The 13,436-nt window shown below is 43.4% G+C and overlaps 1 protein-coding gene across 1 annotated transcript in view; it reads left to right on the top strand.

The window, feature by feature from the left end:
* LOC137646256 (uro-adherence factor A-like) overlaps nucleotides 1-13,436 on the top strand; it is a 125,625-nt gene that overhangs the window by 89,780 nt on the left and 22,409 nt on the right. Inside the window, exon 15 of the mRNA XM_068379376.1 lies at nucleotides 8,208-8,370. Coding sequence (XP_068235477.1) covers nucleotides 8,208-8,370 — 163 coding nt within the window. The remainder of the gene's footprint in view (nucleotides 1-8,207; nucleotides 8,371-13,436) is intronic.

Below are 13,436 nucleotides of genomic sequence, written 5' to 3'. Positions count from 1 at the left end.
TCTAGGTCACCTCTCCTCGCTGGAGAAGCTCGTTCCTTTCGGGCGGATCCATCTCCGCTCCCTTCAGTGGTGTCTGAAGGAGCAGTGGTAGGCAGCCACCGATCCTCCCTCTCGTCCAGTCTTCATGGAACGTGAGGTAAGGGAGGATCTCCTTCGGTGGCTAAACGAGGAAAACATTATGAGAGGGTTTCTCATAAACCCTCCTCCACCAAAGTTCCGTCTGTTCACAGACTCGTCCACAGAAGGTTGGGGTGCACACCTGGACGACTTAGTCGTGTCAGGTGTGTGGTCAGAAGAGGAGAAACACCTGCACATCAACATGCTGGAAATGATGGCATTCTCGATAGCACTCATTAATTTCCAGGCCCGTTTGAGAGAGTACTTGATAGTGTTGATGAGCAGCAACAAGTCCGTGGTCGTGTACGTCAACAAGCAAGGGGGCACGCTCTCACGTCCCTTGCAGCAGTTGATGAGGCAGGTGTTTCTGTGGGCAGAGAGTCGACACGTAACCTTGTCAGCCAGTTACATCCCAGGCAAGAGAAATGTTCTGGCAGACGCCCTAAGTCGCAGAAACCAAGTAATAGGGGCAGAATGGTCTCTTCACCCTTGGGTAGCGAGTCGAGTTCTCGACCTCTGGGGAGAACCCTGCATCGACCTATTCGGACACGGCACAACGCCAAGCTTCCAGTATTTTTGCTCTCCAGTACCAGATCCCGTGGCTACGTTCGAGGACGCACTGCAACATCCTTGGGATAGACTGAATTGCTATGCGTTTCCCCCCTTTTGCTTGCATCGTGCAATCCTGTCCCGGGTCCTAGTAACCCGAGGGCTCAGGATGACTCTCATTGTTCTGCTATGGCCACACATGGAGGGGTTTCCCGATCTGTTGTTGCTCCTGGTCGAGGCACTGAGAGAGCTACCACACTGGTCCAATCTCCTTCGGCAACCTTTGTCGAGCCGGTACCAGCACGCGGTGTAGTCGCACGACATGTCCATATGATAACACCGATCTCATTAAACTAATATATAGCTTGATTTTTATATGTAATTTCTGGTGATTTGATTTCTAAATTTTACGTAACCTAGCCATTGTCTGCTTAGCTTTATTCAATCTTTCATTAAACTCCAATTCTATCGACCCTGTATTAATGATCATGGTTCCTAAATATTTAAATGATTCAACCTCCTTAATCCTTTCTCTTTCCAATGGTAGTTCATCTTCCATTGCATATTCCGTTCTAGCCATTGACTCCTTAGCTTTATTCAATCTTTCATTAAACTCCAATTCTATCGCCCCTGTATTAATGATCATGGTTCCTAAATATTTAAATGATTCCACCTCCTTAATCCTTTCTCTTTCCAATGGTAGTTCATTTTCCATTGCTTATTCCGTTCTCATCATCTCTGTCTGTCTTCTATATATCTTGAGCAAACTTCATATGATATTTCATGCATTCTAGTAAGCAAGATTTGCAAGTCCTGGGGCATTTTGCTTATAAGGACAGTGTCATCAGCATACTCTAAGTCTGCTAATTTCCTATTACCAATCCAATCCTTCTCCACCATCCCCAACTGTTCTATGCATTACAAAATCCATGAGGAGGATAAAAAACATTGGTGACAACACATTCCCTTGTAGTACTCCACTGTTCACTGGAAATTCATTTGATAGGACTCCATTAACATTAGCTTTGCACTTGGCTATGCTCATGTACAGACTTAATAAAATTTACATATTTAAGAGGAACTCTATAATAACGCAGGACTCTCCACAAAATAGGCCGGTGCACTCTGTCAAGGCTTTTTCATAGTCCACAAAGGCCATCAAAAGTGGATCTTTATAATTTACACATTGCTGTGCAACATGTCTTAATGTGAAATTTTGGTCAGTACAACTTTTACCTTTTCTAAATCCTGCTTGTTCATCTCTCAGCTTTTCATTAATCTTTCTATCTAGTCTCTTTAGAATGAGCATACTACAGTATGATCCCTCTGTAATTATAGCAATCAGTCAGATCTTTTTTTGCCATTTTCACCAACACTCTTAGCTCCCATTTATCAGGTTTTGTCTCTTCATGCCACATTCTACCAAATAATTTTGTAAATATTTTAGGAGTCATGTCATTTTCAGACAAAATCATCTCAGCAGTTATCCCATCGTTTCCAGGGGCTTTCCCTCTCGAGTTTTTTAATGATAGCTTTGACTTCAGAAACTTGAATTCATTCATGGGCACATCAAAGTCTTCCGCAACTTCAGGTTTATCAATCAAATCACAATTTGTGAAGAACAAGCAAGTTTTATGCTAGGAAAGAGCACATTTGATGTAATATTTCCAGTATGGCAGACAGTAGAGAAATATAGAAAGAAACAGAAAGGACTACATCTGGTGTTTATTGTTTTGGGAAGAGCGTATGATAGGGTACCTAGGCAGGAAGTGTAGAGGTGCATGATAGAGAAAAGTGTGTTTTAAAAAGTATGTCAGAATAATGAAAGATATGTATGCAGACATAACCACACAAGTAAGAAGCACTGTTGAAACTACAGAGAAGTTTAAGGTGAAAGTTGATCTCCACTTGGATTCAGCCCTTAGTCCCTACATGTTTGATAGTCTGATGGTTGTTATAACATTGGAAGTTAGAGAAGACGTGTCTTGGAGTGCAATGTTTGCTCATGACTTTATGCTGACTGATCTAACAAGAGGTGTCCAACTCTAGCTAGGAAGATGGAGAGAAGAATGTGAGAGTAGAGGCTTAGAAATTTGCAGAACAAAGACAGAATACTGTATAATATAGATAGGTAGAGAGAAATGACAGGGAACAATGAAATTAGGCCAAGAAAACATGAATAGGGTTAGCTCCTTCAAATATCTTGGTTCTGTTATGAGCAAAAATGGAAACCTTGATGCCGAAGTCAGTCACGGAGTTCAGTAAGCATAGAAAAATTGGAGAAAGAGGATACTTTGTGATAGGAGGATCAGTGCAAAGGTTAAAGGGAAGTTTTATAAAAGTATTGTTAGACAAGCCATGCTCTATGGGGCAGAGATGTGGCCAATAAAGAAAAGCAAGAAAGAAGTGGCCAAGATGAGAATGCTGAGGTAGATGTGTGGTGTCAAAAAAGATAAGTTCCAGAATGAATTAATCAGAGGGTCAGTCAAAGTATTAGAGGTTTCAAATAAAGCTCGGGAAAGAAGACTGAAATGGTTTTGATCATGTCATGAGGAGAGAAGATGAACATGTATGTAAAAGGGTTATGAACATGGTGGTGGAGGGCAGAAGAAGGAGGGGAAGGCCAAAGTTCAGGTGGAAAGATACATTATTGGATGACATGAAGAAGGCTCTAAGAGAACAAGCTGTACAGGACAGGAAGATGGAGAAGGCTGACTATAAACAGTGACCCCATATAGAAATGGGAGTTGAAGGCAAAGAAGAAGACACTGTCTGTTCCAAGGTTGATGGAACATCGGCAACCTCCTCCTTTACTTCCTGGACATGGGACACCTGCTTCTCCCTCTATTGAAGCTTGGTCTCTCGATCTTTCCCAAGCGCATGCGCTCATTGGTGGCTCTAAAATCAGAGGCGGAGGACCTTGCTCCCTTTGCCGGAGCATAGGGCCATGGTCCCCCCCACCTCGACCTACAGGAAGAGAAGTACTCTTCCTGTTCCTACCAGGTCTCGTACCATGAGATCTCCGTTATTTTTTACCGGCCCGGGACATTGACAACCCCTGATTACGAGCCTGGCTCTGTCCAGTCGTGTTCATAGGGGGAAGCTGAGTCGGGTGCTTGCTGCCTCACCTTGGGCCTTGGCAAAGGGTGAGAGTGCTCGTGGCAGGATGTCTCAAGGACTCAGAACCACGGTCCTGAGCCCACTGAGGCAGATTACCCCAAGTCAGAGAGTTCATTTGTGAAGGTCCTTGCTTTCATCCATGAGTACATTGGCCTCAAGGAGGCTCTCTTAGCACTTCGGATGTGGAGGACTTTGATCAGGGAAAAACACTATTTTGTCCTTCAAAGTTCAAAGCCCTCGTTGGAGTTGCCCTGGTCAGATCTCATGGACTTGGCCCTGAACAGAGTGGATGATCAGATCTGCTGGTCTAAAAATTCACTCCGTGCCAGCAGGTCAAGCAAGATCCTGCCTCCACCACTCTCCAGGCAGCTGAGGTTCTATGCGTCGGCAAACATGATGTCTGCACCTTTGCTGGTTGACCCATCTGTTTGTGCCCTGACGTGGTTACTTGGCTGAAAGACTCAAGTTGGAAGACACATCTTTTTTTACCTTTGAGTCTGCGCCATGGAGGCTTTGCTCTTGGCCAGTCTCCATGCTGATTCCTTGCTTGATCAGTGGTCAGGGACTGACGTACTTCAAAAAGTTTATTGAGTTAGTAACTTCAGAAGATTTGGAGAAGTACGAGAGTCTCGTGCTGTTGGATGGGGAGGCAGTCGCCTTCTTTGCCCACCAGTCAGCAGACCTGTGGGTTAACTGCGTCTTGAAGAGGCGAGATGCTTTAGTTTCTCACTTCTCAAGACAAGTTACCACAGAGGTGGCGTCGTCTTTGAGGAACTTGTCACTGCATGGCATCACTTCTCTACTGATGGAGGGTAGTGTGCAGGCGGCGTTGGATTCATGGAGGACTACTTTGCAGGACACTTTGATCTACCGCATAGTCTCTCTCAAGGGCCCTGGTACTTTGAAGACAGCAACGGCGTAAACTTTGGGTTCAGCCAAACCTGTAGGGTCAGGATCAAAGAAGAACCCTGCACCTGCTCTTGAAATCCTAGCCTGCAGCTTGTGCGATATCTTCCCATAAAGAGCCTGTGCAGGCGCAGGCTTTTTGAGCACCCAGCCTGCTCCATTTAGGAGGGGCACCAATTGGAAGAAGGAAGGAAGATGGAGACATTGATACCAACATTTCCCTTCTCCCACTGCCAAAAGTAGGTGGTTCCTTGTCTCACCAGTGGGTGACTTAGCAGACCTCGGGCCAAGTCTTGGATGAAGAGTGACCTTTGTGACAGTTACTAACCTTTCTGGATCACCGCCGTTCAATACCTCTAGTTCCGAGAGTTCCCCTTTGAGCACCTAACATCCATGAAAGCCCTGGCCCTACAGGCAGAGGTGCAAGGGATGTAGGAGAAGAATGCATTCAAATTCTTTTGAGATGGATATCCTTGTTTCTACAGTCAACTCCTCCTGGTGGAAAAGTTGACTGGGGACTGGAGACTGGTCATCAACCTCTCTCCGCACAACTAATTTGTTCGTCAAACAAAGTTCAGGATGGAGACTGTAAGGTCTGTGCTGTTTTCAGTCAGAGTGGGAGACTTTACGCGTTGTGATAGACCTGAAGGACGTGTACTTTCAAGTGTCTGTTCATCAGACCTCTCAAAAGTACCTCCTCTTCTTCCTCTTCGGTATGGTGTACTAGTTCAAAATATTGTGTTTCGGACTGTGTACAGCTTCGCAGGTGCTCACACGGATGCTCACCTTCGTAGCCGCTTGGGCCCACTCATAAGGGATACGCCTTCTGATGTATCTCAACAATTAGTTCATCCTGAACTTTTCAAAGAGGCAGTTGCTTCAGGATCAAGGCCGGTTTCCTACGTTTTGCCACAATCTGAGGATTCTGGTAGAAATCGAACCTCATACCCAACCAGAGGTTGAAGTACTTGGGAATACTGATAGTTAAGGCAGCAGCGAAAGTCTTCCCTATAGACAATATCATTAGCAAGTTCAGAGAGGTTGCGCAACCCTTCTGTCCAAGACTTAATCCCAGCTCGGTATTGGCAAATCTTCTCGGTCATCTTTCTTCTGAGAAACTCATACCTTACAGGCTTCTCCATCAGAGATCACTTCAGTGGTGCTTGAAGAATATCTAGTCAGCAGTCAGGGACTCCTGGTTCCTTTCTGTTCCGCTGGAACAAGAAGCTCGGAACAGTCTTGCCTATTGGCTCAACTAGAAAAATCTCGCCAAGGGAGTCCTTGACTCATTACCTCCAGACATGTTTCTCTTCTTAGACGCATCGAAGGAGGGCTGGGGATCACACCTGAGGGACCTGGTTGTCTTAGAGATGTGGATTAAAGAGGAAAGGCACCTGCACATCAACATCCTTGTGATGCAAGTAGCCTTCCTTAGACTGCAAACATTCTAAGAACGTTGGAGGATGCACTCAGTAGTGTTGTTGAGCGATAACACTACAGTAGTATCCTACGCTATCAAGAAAGGAGGCACGACCTCGTGCCCTCTTTTTGAGTTGATGAAGTGGATGCACGTCTCGGGGTCATTTCACGCCATGGAGTTGTCAGCAAGATACATTCTAGGCTAGAACAATGTACTAGCAGACACTCCACGAGTGAAGACTATCCAACATCTTCTAGCAAAAGTTTTTCACAAGGGACTGCACAGGAGATGTCTGAGTATCTTTAGAGGTCCTCTACAGCTGTGTACCAAGCCAACTGGGCCATCTTTTGTGATTGGTGTCATAAAAGAGGTTTACCTTTTGTTAGAGCAACTCTAGCACAGATCGTGGATTTCCTCGTCTTTCTTCACCGGGAAGAGTCTCTCAGTCACGGCTGTGAAAGACTATCGGTCTGCCTTGAGTATGGTCTTCCAACTGAAGGGCTTAGATCTCTCTTCCTCTTGGTAGTTACCGGTATATATGCTCATGAGAACCTTCAAACAATCTTGCCCATCCTGGGACCTCAGGCCCCCAGAGTTAGATGTGACCATGGTCTTCAAGGTTCTTACTGTACCTCATTCGAGCCTTTGAGTAGGTCATCAGACAAAGGTCTGAATCTCAAGACACTTTATCTGCTAGCCATAGCATCAGCAAAGAAAGTTAGCAAGTTGCACAGTCTCTCTTATTCTGTTACCCATGCTCAGGAATGAAAGGAGGTCTCATTTAGTTTAATGTTGGACTTCGTGGGCAAGACCCAGAACCCAGCATCACAGAACCGCAGGTTTAAGTCCTTCTCCATCCTCTCCCTTTGGTAGGTGTAGGGTTGCGATCAAGAGCTGCTCATGTCCCGTGAGGGCTCTGCAATGCTATCTAAAAAGGACCCTATACCTGAATGTTGGAGACTTTTCATTAGTACTGGCAGATCCAAGAGAGAGGTATCAAGGAACAAGGTCTCCTTCTGGCTTTGTGAGAAGATTACTCCTAGTCTGACAAGACAGTCAAGGTGCCAGCCACGACTAGAACTCACAAGGTTAGGGGTGTTGGCCACACCCACACTTTCAGGAGGAACCTGTCAAAACCCTTTACTTGTGGCTTGTGGGAGTGTACCCACAAGTCCCTTGACACCTTTATGCTTGGACCTGTGGAGGGTCTCAACTTATGTAACCAGCTTAGTTCCCACACATGACAAGGATGCATCATGTCTATGGTAACTCGTAGATGTAAGTCTGAAATAAAAGAAGTATAACTGGTCCTTCTCTTTCATTCTTCTGTCTACCCTACTGGGGTACAAAAGCAGTCAAAATGTCACAAGCTGGTCAGACCTGAGGCTGGTAATTTACACTTCAGCACCATTCTTTGATTTTAAGGAAGTATCTCTCGCCATCCTCCTGTAATAAACTGGAGGGAGGGGGGTCTTATAGCTCATTAATTATATACTTGGTATCTAGGTCTAACTGGCATTCCCTTTTGGAAAAAGGGTTCCCCAGTGTCAATCAAGTGCATGTTTCATGTACAACCCAGGACCTATCAGTCTTTCATCCATATAACAGACAGATAAGGGATGACAAGGGTCCTTGGTTCAAGCTCATGCAACTCTTGCATTGATCACTTTATGGGAAAAAACTTAACCTTCCAATTTGGTTCCCTGGGACTTCCAGTCCACCAAGCAGTGAATTTCCCTGATTAGAGGACGAGGATTTGGTTGCCGCAGGGGAACAAATAAAAATTTTTTAAGGTTATTTAAAAATTGGATAAAACTATCCTCCTCAAACCACCACTTAAGTCCTGAACCTAAAGGTCAAAAGCAAGTGAAGACTATCTGACTGGATGGGGGTGGGGCTACTCACCCTGCTCCTTTTTCAGTTGGATAACTGCTCGTTATGTAACTTATAAAGACCAATTTCAGCTGATACTGAAACGATATCCGTAATTAAAGGACTAGGTTTGTATGTCTAGGAAAAATACAAATTACTTTTAAAGATTTATGATACTGTATTTAGTTACTGTATATCTTACCACGCTATTATCTTTTTCTAGATTCAAGGACTAGTGCTTGTCGATTCCCATGAAGTGAATGGTGGTGCGCAGATTGTGTCCAAGTTGAAATTACATCATGAACTAAATACAGCAGTTGTTCAGCTTGGCTGTGGGCATTACGCCGTTTCTACACGCATGATCATATCAAGGCTTCATCTATCCGGTAATTGAGTTATAGGTTGATAAATTTTAGAAAGTGATATTATTAGGTTTTTTCATAAAATAAGAGCATTTCTATAATAAAATTTATTTCTATATTTACCTTATGTTCATATTGCTGCTTTTACAGAAGATTGGCTTAATCAATCTTTTCTCGTAGAATTTTAAACTTTTGAACTTTTCTCATTTTCTTCTCTTCAATAAACACATGCACTAAGGTAAGGGACAAGCAGTAAAGCATTAAGTGGTAACTGACTCTATTTTCTTTGTCTCCTCAGTTTCAAAGTCAGCATTATCCCTATCCTCTTGACAACACAAGGTAGTGTGGTTGAGGGTGAGCATATGAACAACAGGTGAGTGTTGAAATAAAAAAATTTCTGATCAGAATTCTGTTTATTTCTATAAACATCCCTGATGTTCATGCTGCTAACTGCCACACTCTACGTGAGTTAAAGGAAAGAGATCGAATTAATCTAATGAAAAGTAATATACAGTAGGCTCCCTAATTATGCGAGAATTTGGTGGATTCCTGGCCTCGGAGAACTGGAAAATCGCATACTGTGTTTAGGAACACATAATGGGAATAATTCCAGTAGGGCCAAGGCAATTGGCAACTTACCAAGTCATACTCTTTAACTGCCCATTTTCAATGTTTTCTATGTACTATAATGCATTTTTCTAATATGAAATTATTCTAATGAATAAATAAAACATTTAAAAGGCTTTAAAGTTTTAATGACATGCGAAAGTTTAAAATTACACACCCAACATGAGTGTAAATACTGTATATTTCCGTGAATAAGACGACATAATATTAGGACAAATTTTGATGAATTAAAGTCATACATGTTGATTAAGACAACTGGTGAATTGCAAAGCCATCAGTGTATAGGATAGGTTTTGCTGTATTATGCTTTTCCTTAACATGCTACCTAAAACAGAAACTATTGTTTTGTTTAGGTTAATTTTTACAGCAACAAGTATCTTACCAAGTATTGGTTACAGGTAGTCATCGATTTACAAGTGTTCAACTTGACCACCACTTTTTTTTTACTGTTATGACGTCTCGAGTGTGTTGGAAATACTATAGTACACTAATAGGACAAATATTTCCTTTGAAATAATCTATTTACGTTTTTGAAATTTAACTACCGGTAATGGTTCTTGGTAAGTTAGTATTTTCTTTTATTGATATGATAATATACACTATCCATTTTGAAAAAATATACAATTAGAAGTTTTGATATCTGTCTAGTTCATAGCATGTGTCTGGTGACGTCATATTTCTGTTGGAAAGCGAGCTGGAAAATTAAATAATTTCCTTTCAATAACTAGCCTACCGATTAATATTAGTATCCCATAATTAAAATATCGAGTAACAATGCAAATTATTTAATGGGTCTGTATCGATTATATGTACTGGTCTACTTAGCGTAAATTTGACCCTACAACTAGGACAGAATCTCATATTATACGCATTTAATTTAATATGTTTCATCTCTGATGGTAGATCAATATATATCCACTGAAAGTACACTAATAGGATAAATAATTTCATGGAAATAATATATTGTCTCTAATTCTATAAAAATTAAATACAGTACTTGATAAGTTGGTATTTTCTTTTATTTTTTGCAAGAAAAACAGAAAAGGTTATGACATGTTTTGCAAGTCATTCTTTGCCGAGTTCACGTCTCAAGTCTGGTGACATAGCTCTGGCGGAAGGCGAGCTGGCAAATCAAGTGATTTCCTTTTGATGCTTTACCGAGTAATATTAGTATTACCCCCATTGTCAAGACATCAAGTAACGATACCAAAATTTTTAGTGATGTCTAAATTTACATAAAGATCTAGTAATGAAGTAAATGTTTAAATACAGTATGAAGCTTAGAAATTAACTACCCTTACAAGCGAGAGAGAGAGAATGTATTCATTTGATAACTACGGTATATACCAACATGTTGTAATCTTTTCTATTGCTTACATTACAACTTGATCAACACTATGCTCTCCAAATTAGCTGATTAAGGCAAAATTCCAAAAAATATTTTCATTTCATACACGAACAAATTATTAGTTCAACTATCATTTTCAATTTAGCTTACTAACTTAGTTTTATTTTAAATACTTCTCTCATATTTTATTTACTGTTAATTGCATAAATAGAAGTTTTCTGGAGTTTCAATCACTGCCAATGCACAATAATATATAGTTTTAAATATTAAACTTAGCCGGTGAATATATAAATAGCTGACGTCTCCGACGGCGCGACAGATTCCAAAAACTCGCGAGCGATCGCCATGAAGGTTGTCGGGTGTGCCCACCAGCGCCGACTATCGGCCAGATACCGCATATACTTCTCAACCAAACCAGTTCTTCTCTGTCGGTGTCACTGACAACATTGGTTCCGCTCGTGCTAGACCTCGAGTTTTCTACCGAATTGGTGAAGTACTTGGTTTTGGTTTTATTGCTTTCGCTGTGTTGGTTTTTTGCTTCAATAAAACTCTTGAAACCCTTTTTTGATTTTGGTTGATGAACTTGGCTTCCCTTTGGATTTTCTTTGGATTTTCATAATGGCTGACCCTTCTCCTGTCTATCGCAAATGTGCGAAAGACTGTAACAAACGTCTTCCGAAAGCTTCTATCGACCCTCATACTGTTTGTGCTAATTGCCGGGGTAAATCCTGTCAATTAGGAGATCGGTGTGAGGAGTGTGTGGTTTTATCGGAATTCGAGTGGTTGGAGTATGAGAAATATACTCGGAAACTCGAAAGAGATAGGGTGAGGAGAAGCTCTTCTAGATCTTTAGATTTTTCCTCTTCCCATGCCCCTGAACCTAATCCTTCCCCTGTAGTGGTAGTTTCTGAACCCCCTATTGGCACTCATGAACCTTCAATGCGTGATATGTTTTTAGCTATTCAAGCGTTGGGTGAGAAGGTCGAAACCTTAGCATCGGACAGGAACCAGCTTATGTCCGACGTTAAGCTTTTAGAGTCAAAGTGGTAAAGTGGAAAGTCAAAGTGGTAAAGTAGAAAGTGCGCCTAATGTGTTTAGTGATGCGACCGAGGGTTCGTCTGTTCGTGCTTGTCGCTTACCTAGTCCGAGACCTCTTTCAGGCTCCCCTGCACCAGGGAGAAGGAATGTCGTAGGACTTAAGGGAGTGTGAGGTGTAAACCAACGTACAGACGTTCCCTCTAAGGTATCAGACGTTGCTCATCAAGCACGTCCTTACCATAAGACGGGAGAAACTAAGTTCTCCTCGTCTTCCGATGATTTTCCGCATAAGAAACCTTGGCGTAAGATTTCTAGACCCTTAAAGCGCAAGTCAGTCCCTTCAGGACAGGTCCAGCGTCCTGGCTGTAGCCATTGGGACAGCTCTGACCGTATTCAGTCATCGGATGGCTGTTCGCCTGTTAAGCGTAAACGTGACACTGAGTTCGAGGGTCTCGTTCGGTGCGATGATTTGCATGCACAGACGTTGCCGACGTCACGGCCCGTTTCGACTCCCGTTGACCCGAAGTGGAGTGTCTTACAGGACATGCAGTTGAAACTTTCATCTTTAATGGAGGTTTATGAGCATGAACAGGTTCGTAAAGATCCTTTGCTTGCGGTTCGCCAGTCCGACAAGCGTGACTCTGGTCTTCAACCGCCTAAGCGAGATTTGTCTCGTCATTTTGACGTTAGCGCTAATGTTATCGGTGCTGTTAAACGTGACTCTGATCGGGTTCCTCGTCAGTCACGTCAGTTAAGTGACGTGGAACGTCATTTTCCGCAGACTCAAGGTGACGTTCAGCAACAATCACCGCAGTCTCGACGTGACGTTCGTCGGCCGACTCCGTTGTCCCGACGTGACGTCGAACGTCAGTCGCCACGGTCGGGTGTTGTTTTTCAACCTCAAGTCTTGCAGTCTGTGCAGTCCCGACGTGATGTCGAACGTCAGTCGACACAGTCTGTTGTTGTTTGTCAGCCTCAAGACTTTCAGTCTTTGCAGTCTCGACGTGACGTCGTTACCTCAGCTTTTGCTGCGACCCCGTCGCATATTGATATAGCCTGTCAATCGTTGCCTCCTCGGCATGCTTCTCCGTGTCGCGAGACTTTGCCGTTGTCAGATGATGTTCCTTCGGATGAGGAAGTTGTTGAACCCCTTCCTGGTGATGTTCCTTTGGGGACTCTTTCGGATGGAGAGGAGCCTAGGGTAACCCAGCCCTCCCTTGACTTTAAGAAGATAATGCTTATCTTTAAGGATCTGTTTCCCGATCATTTTGTTTCTGCTGCTCCTCGTTCACCTCCATCGGAGTTCACGCTGGGCCTGACTTCTTCGACTCCGTCGTTCATGAAGTTAGTGCTCTCTCGCTCTTCTAAGAGAGCTTTGCGTTTGTTGGGAGACTGGTTAATGTCCAGGAGGAATTTGGGGAAGTCCGCTTTTGCTTTTCCCCCTTTCAAATTGGCTTCTCTTGCGAGCGTCTGGTATGACACGGGAGAAGTTCTCGGCTTGGGGGTGCCTGCCTCTGCCCAGGGAGACTTCTCGAGCCTTGTAGACTTTCCTCGTCGTCTGGCCATGAGACGCTCGAAAGTTTGCTGGTCCTCTACAGATCTGGATCATCTCCTCAAAGGAATTTTCCGTGCCTTTGAGGTTTTCAATTTTTTGGATTGGTCCCTGGGAGCCTTGAGTAGGAAGGTCTCGTCAGCGGACCGAGATGTCTCTATTCAGATTATGTCGTGCATGAACAAGGCAATAAGGGATGGCTCTAATGAACTTGCTGCTACATTCACAGCAGGGGTTCTTAAGAAGAGAGAGACTCTGTGTTCTTTTCTGTCTGCAGGTGTCACTCCTTGTCAGAGGTCAGAACTTCTCTTTGCGCCATTGTCTTCTGCTTTGTTCCCGCAACAGCTTATTAGAGATATTGCGGCGTCTTTTGTACAGAAGGACACTCATGATTTAATGGCCACGTCTGCTCGTAAGGCTGTACCTTCGTCTTCTCATGTCAGCAGACCTAAGTTTGACACGCCGGCGACAAGGTTTATCCCGCCTTTTCGTGGCAGAGCTCCCAGTAGGGGAGGCTCTCATGCC

This window comes from Palaemon carinicauda, chromosome 1, assembly GCF_036898095.1.
Source record: "Palaemon carinicauda isolate YSFRI2023 chromosome 1, ASM3689809v2, whole genome shotgun sequence".
Taxonomy (NCBI): Eukaryota; Metazoa; Arthropoda; class Malacostraca; order Decapoda; family Palaemonidae; genus Palaemon; species Palaemon carinicauda.
The sequence above is the reverse complement of the archived record's forward strand: the minus strand, read 5'-3'. Positions and strand labels throughout refer to the sequence as shown.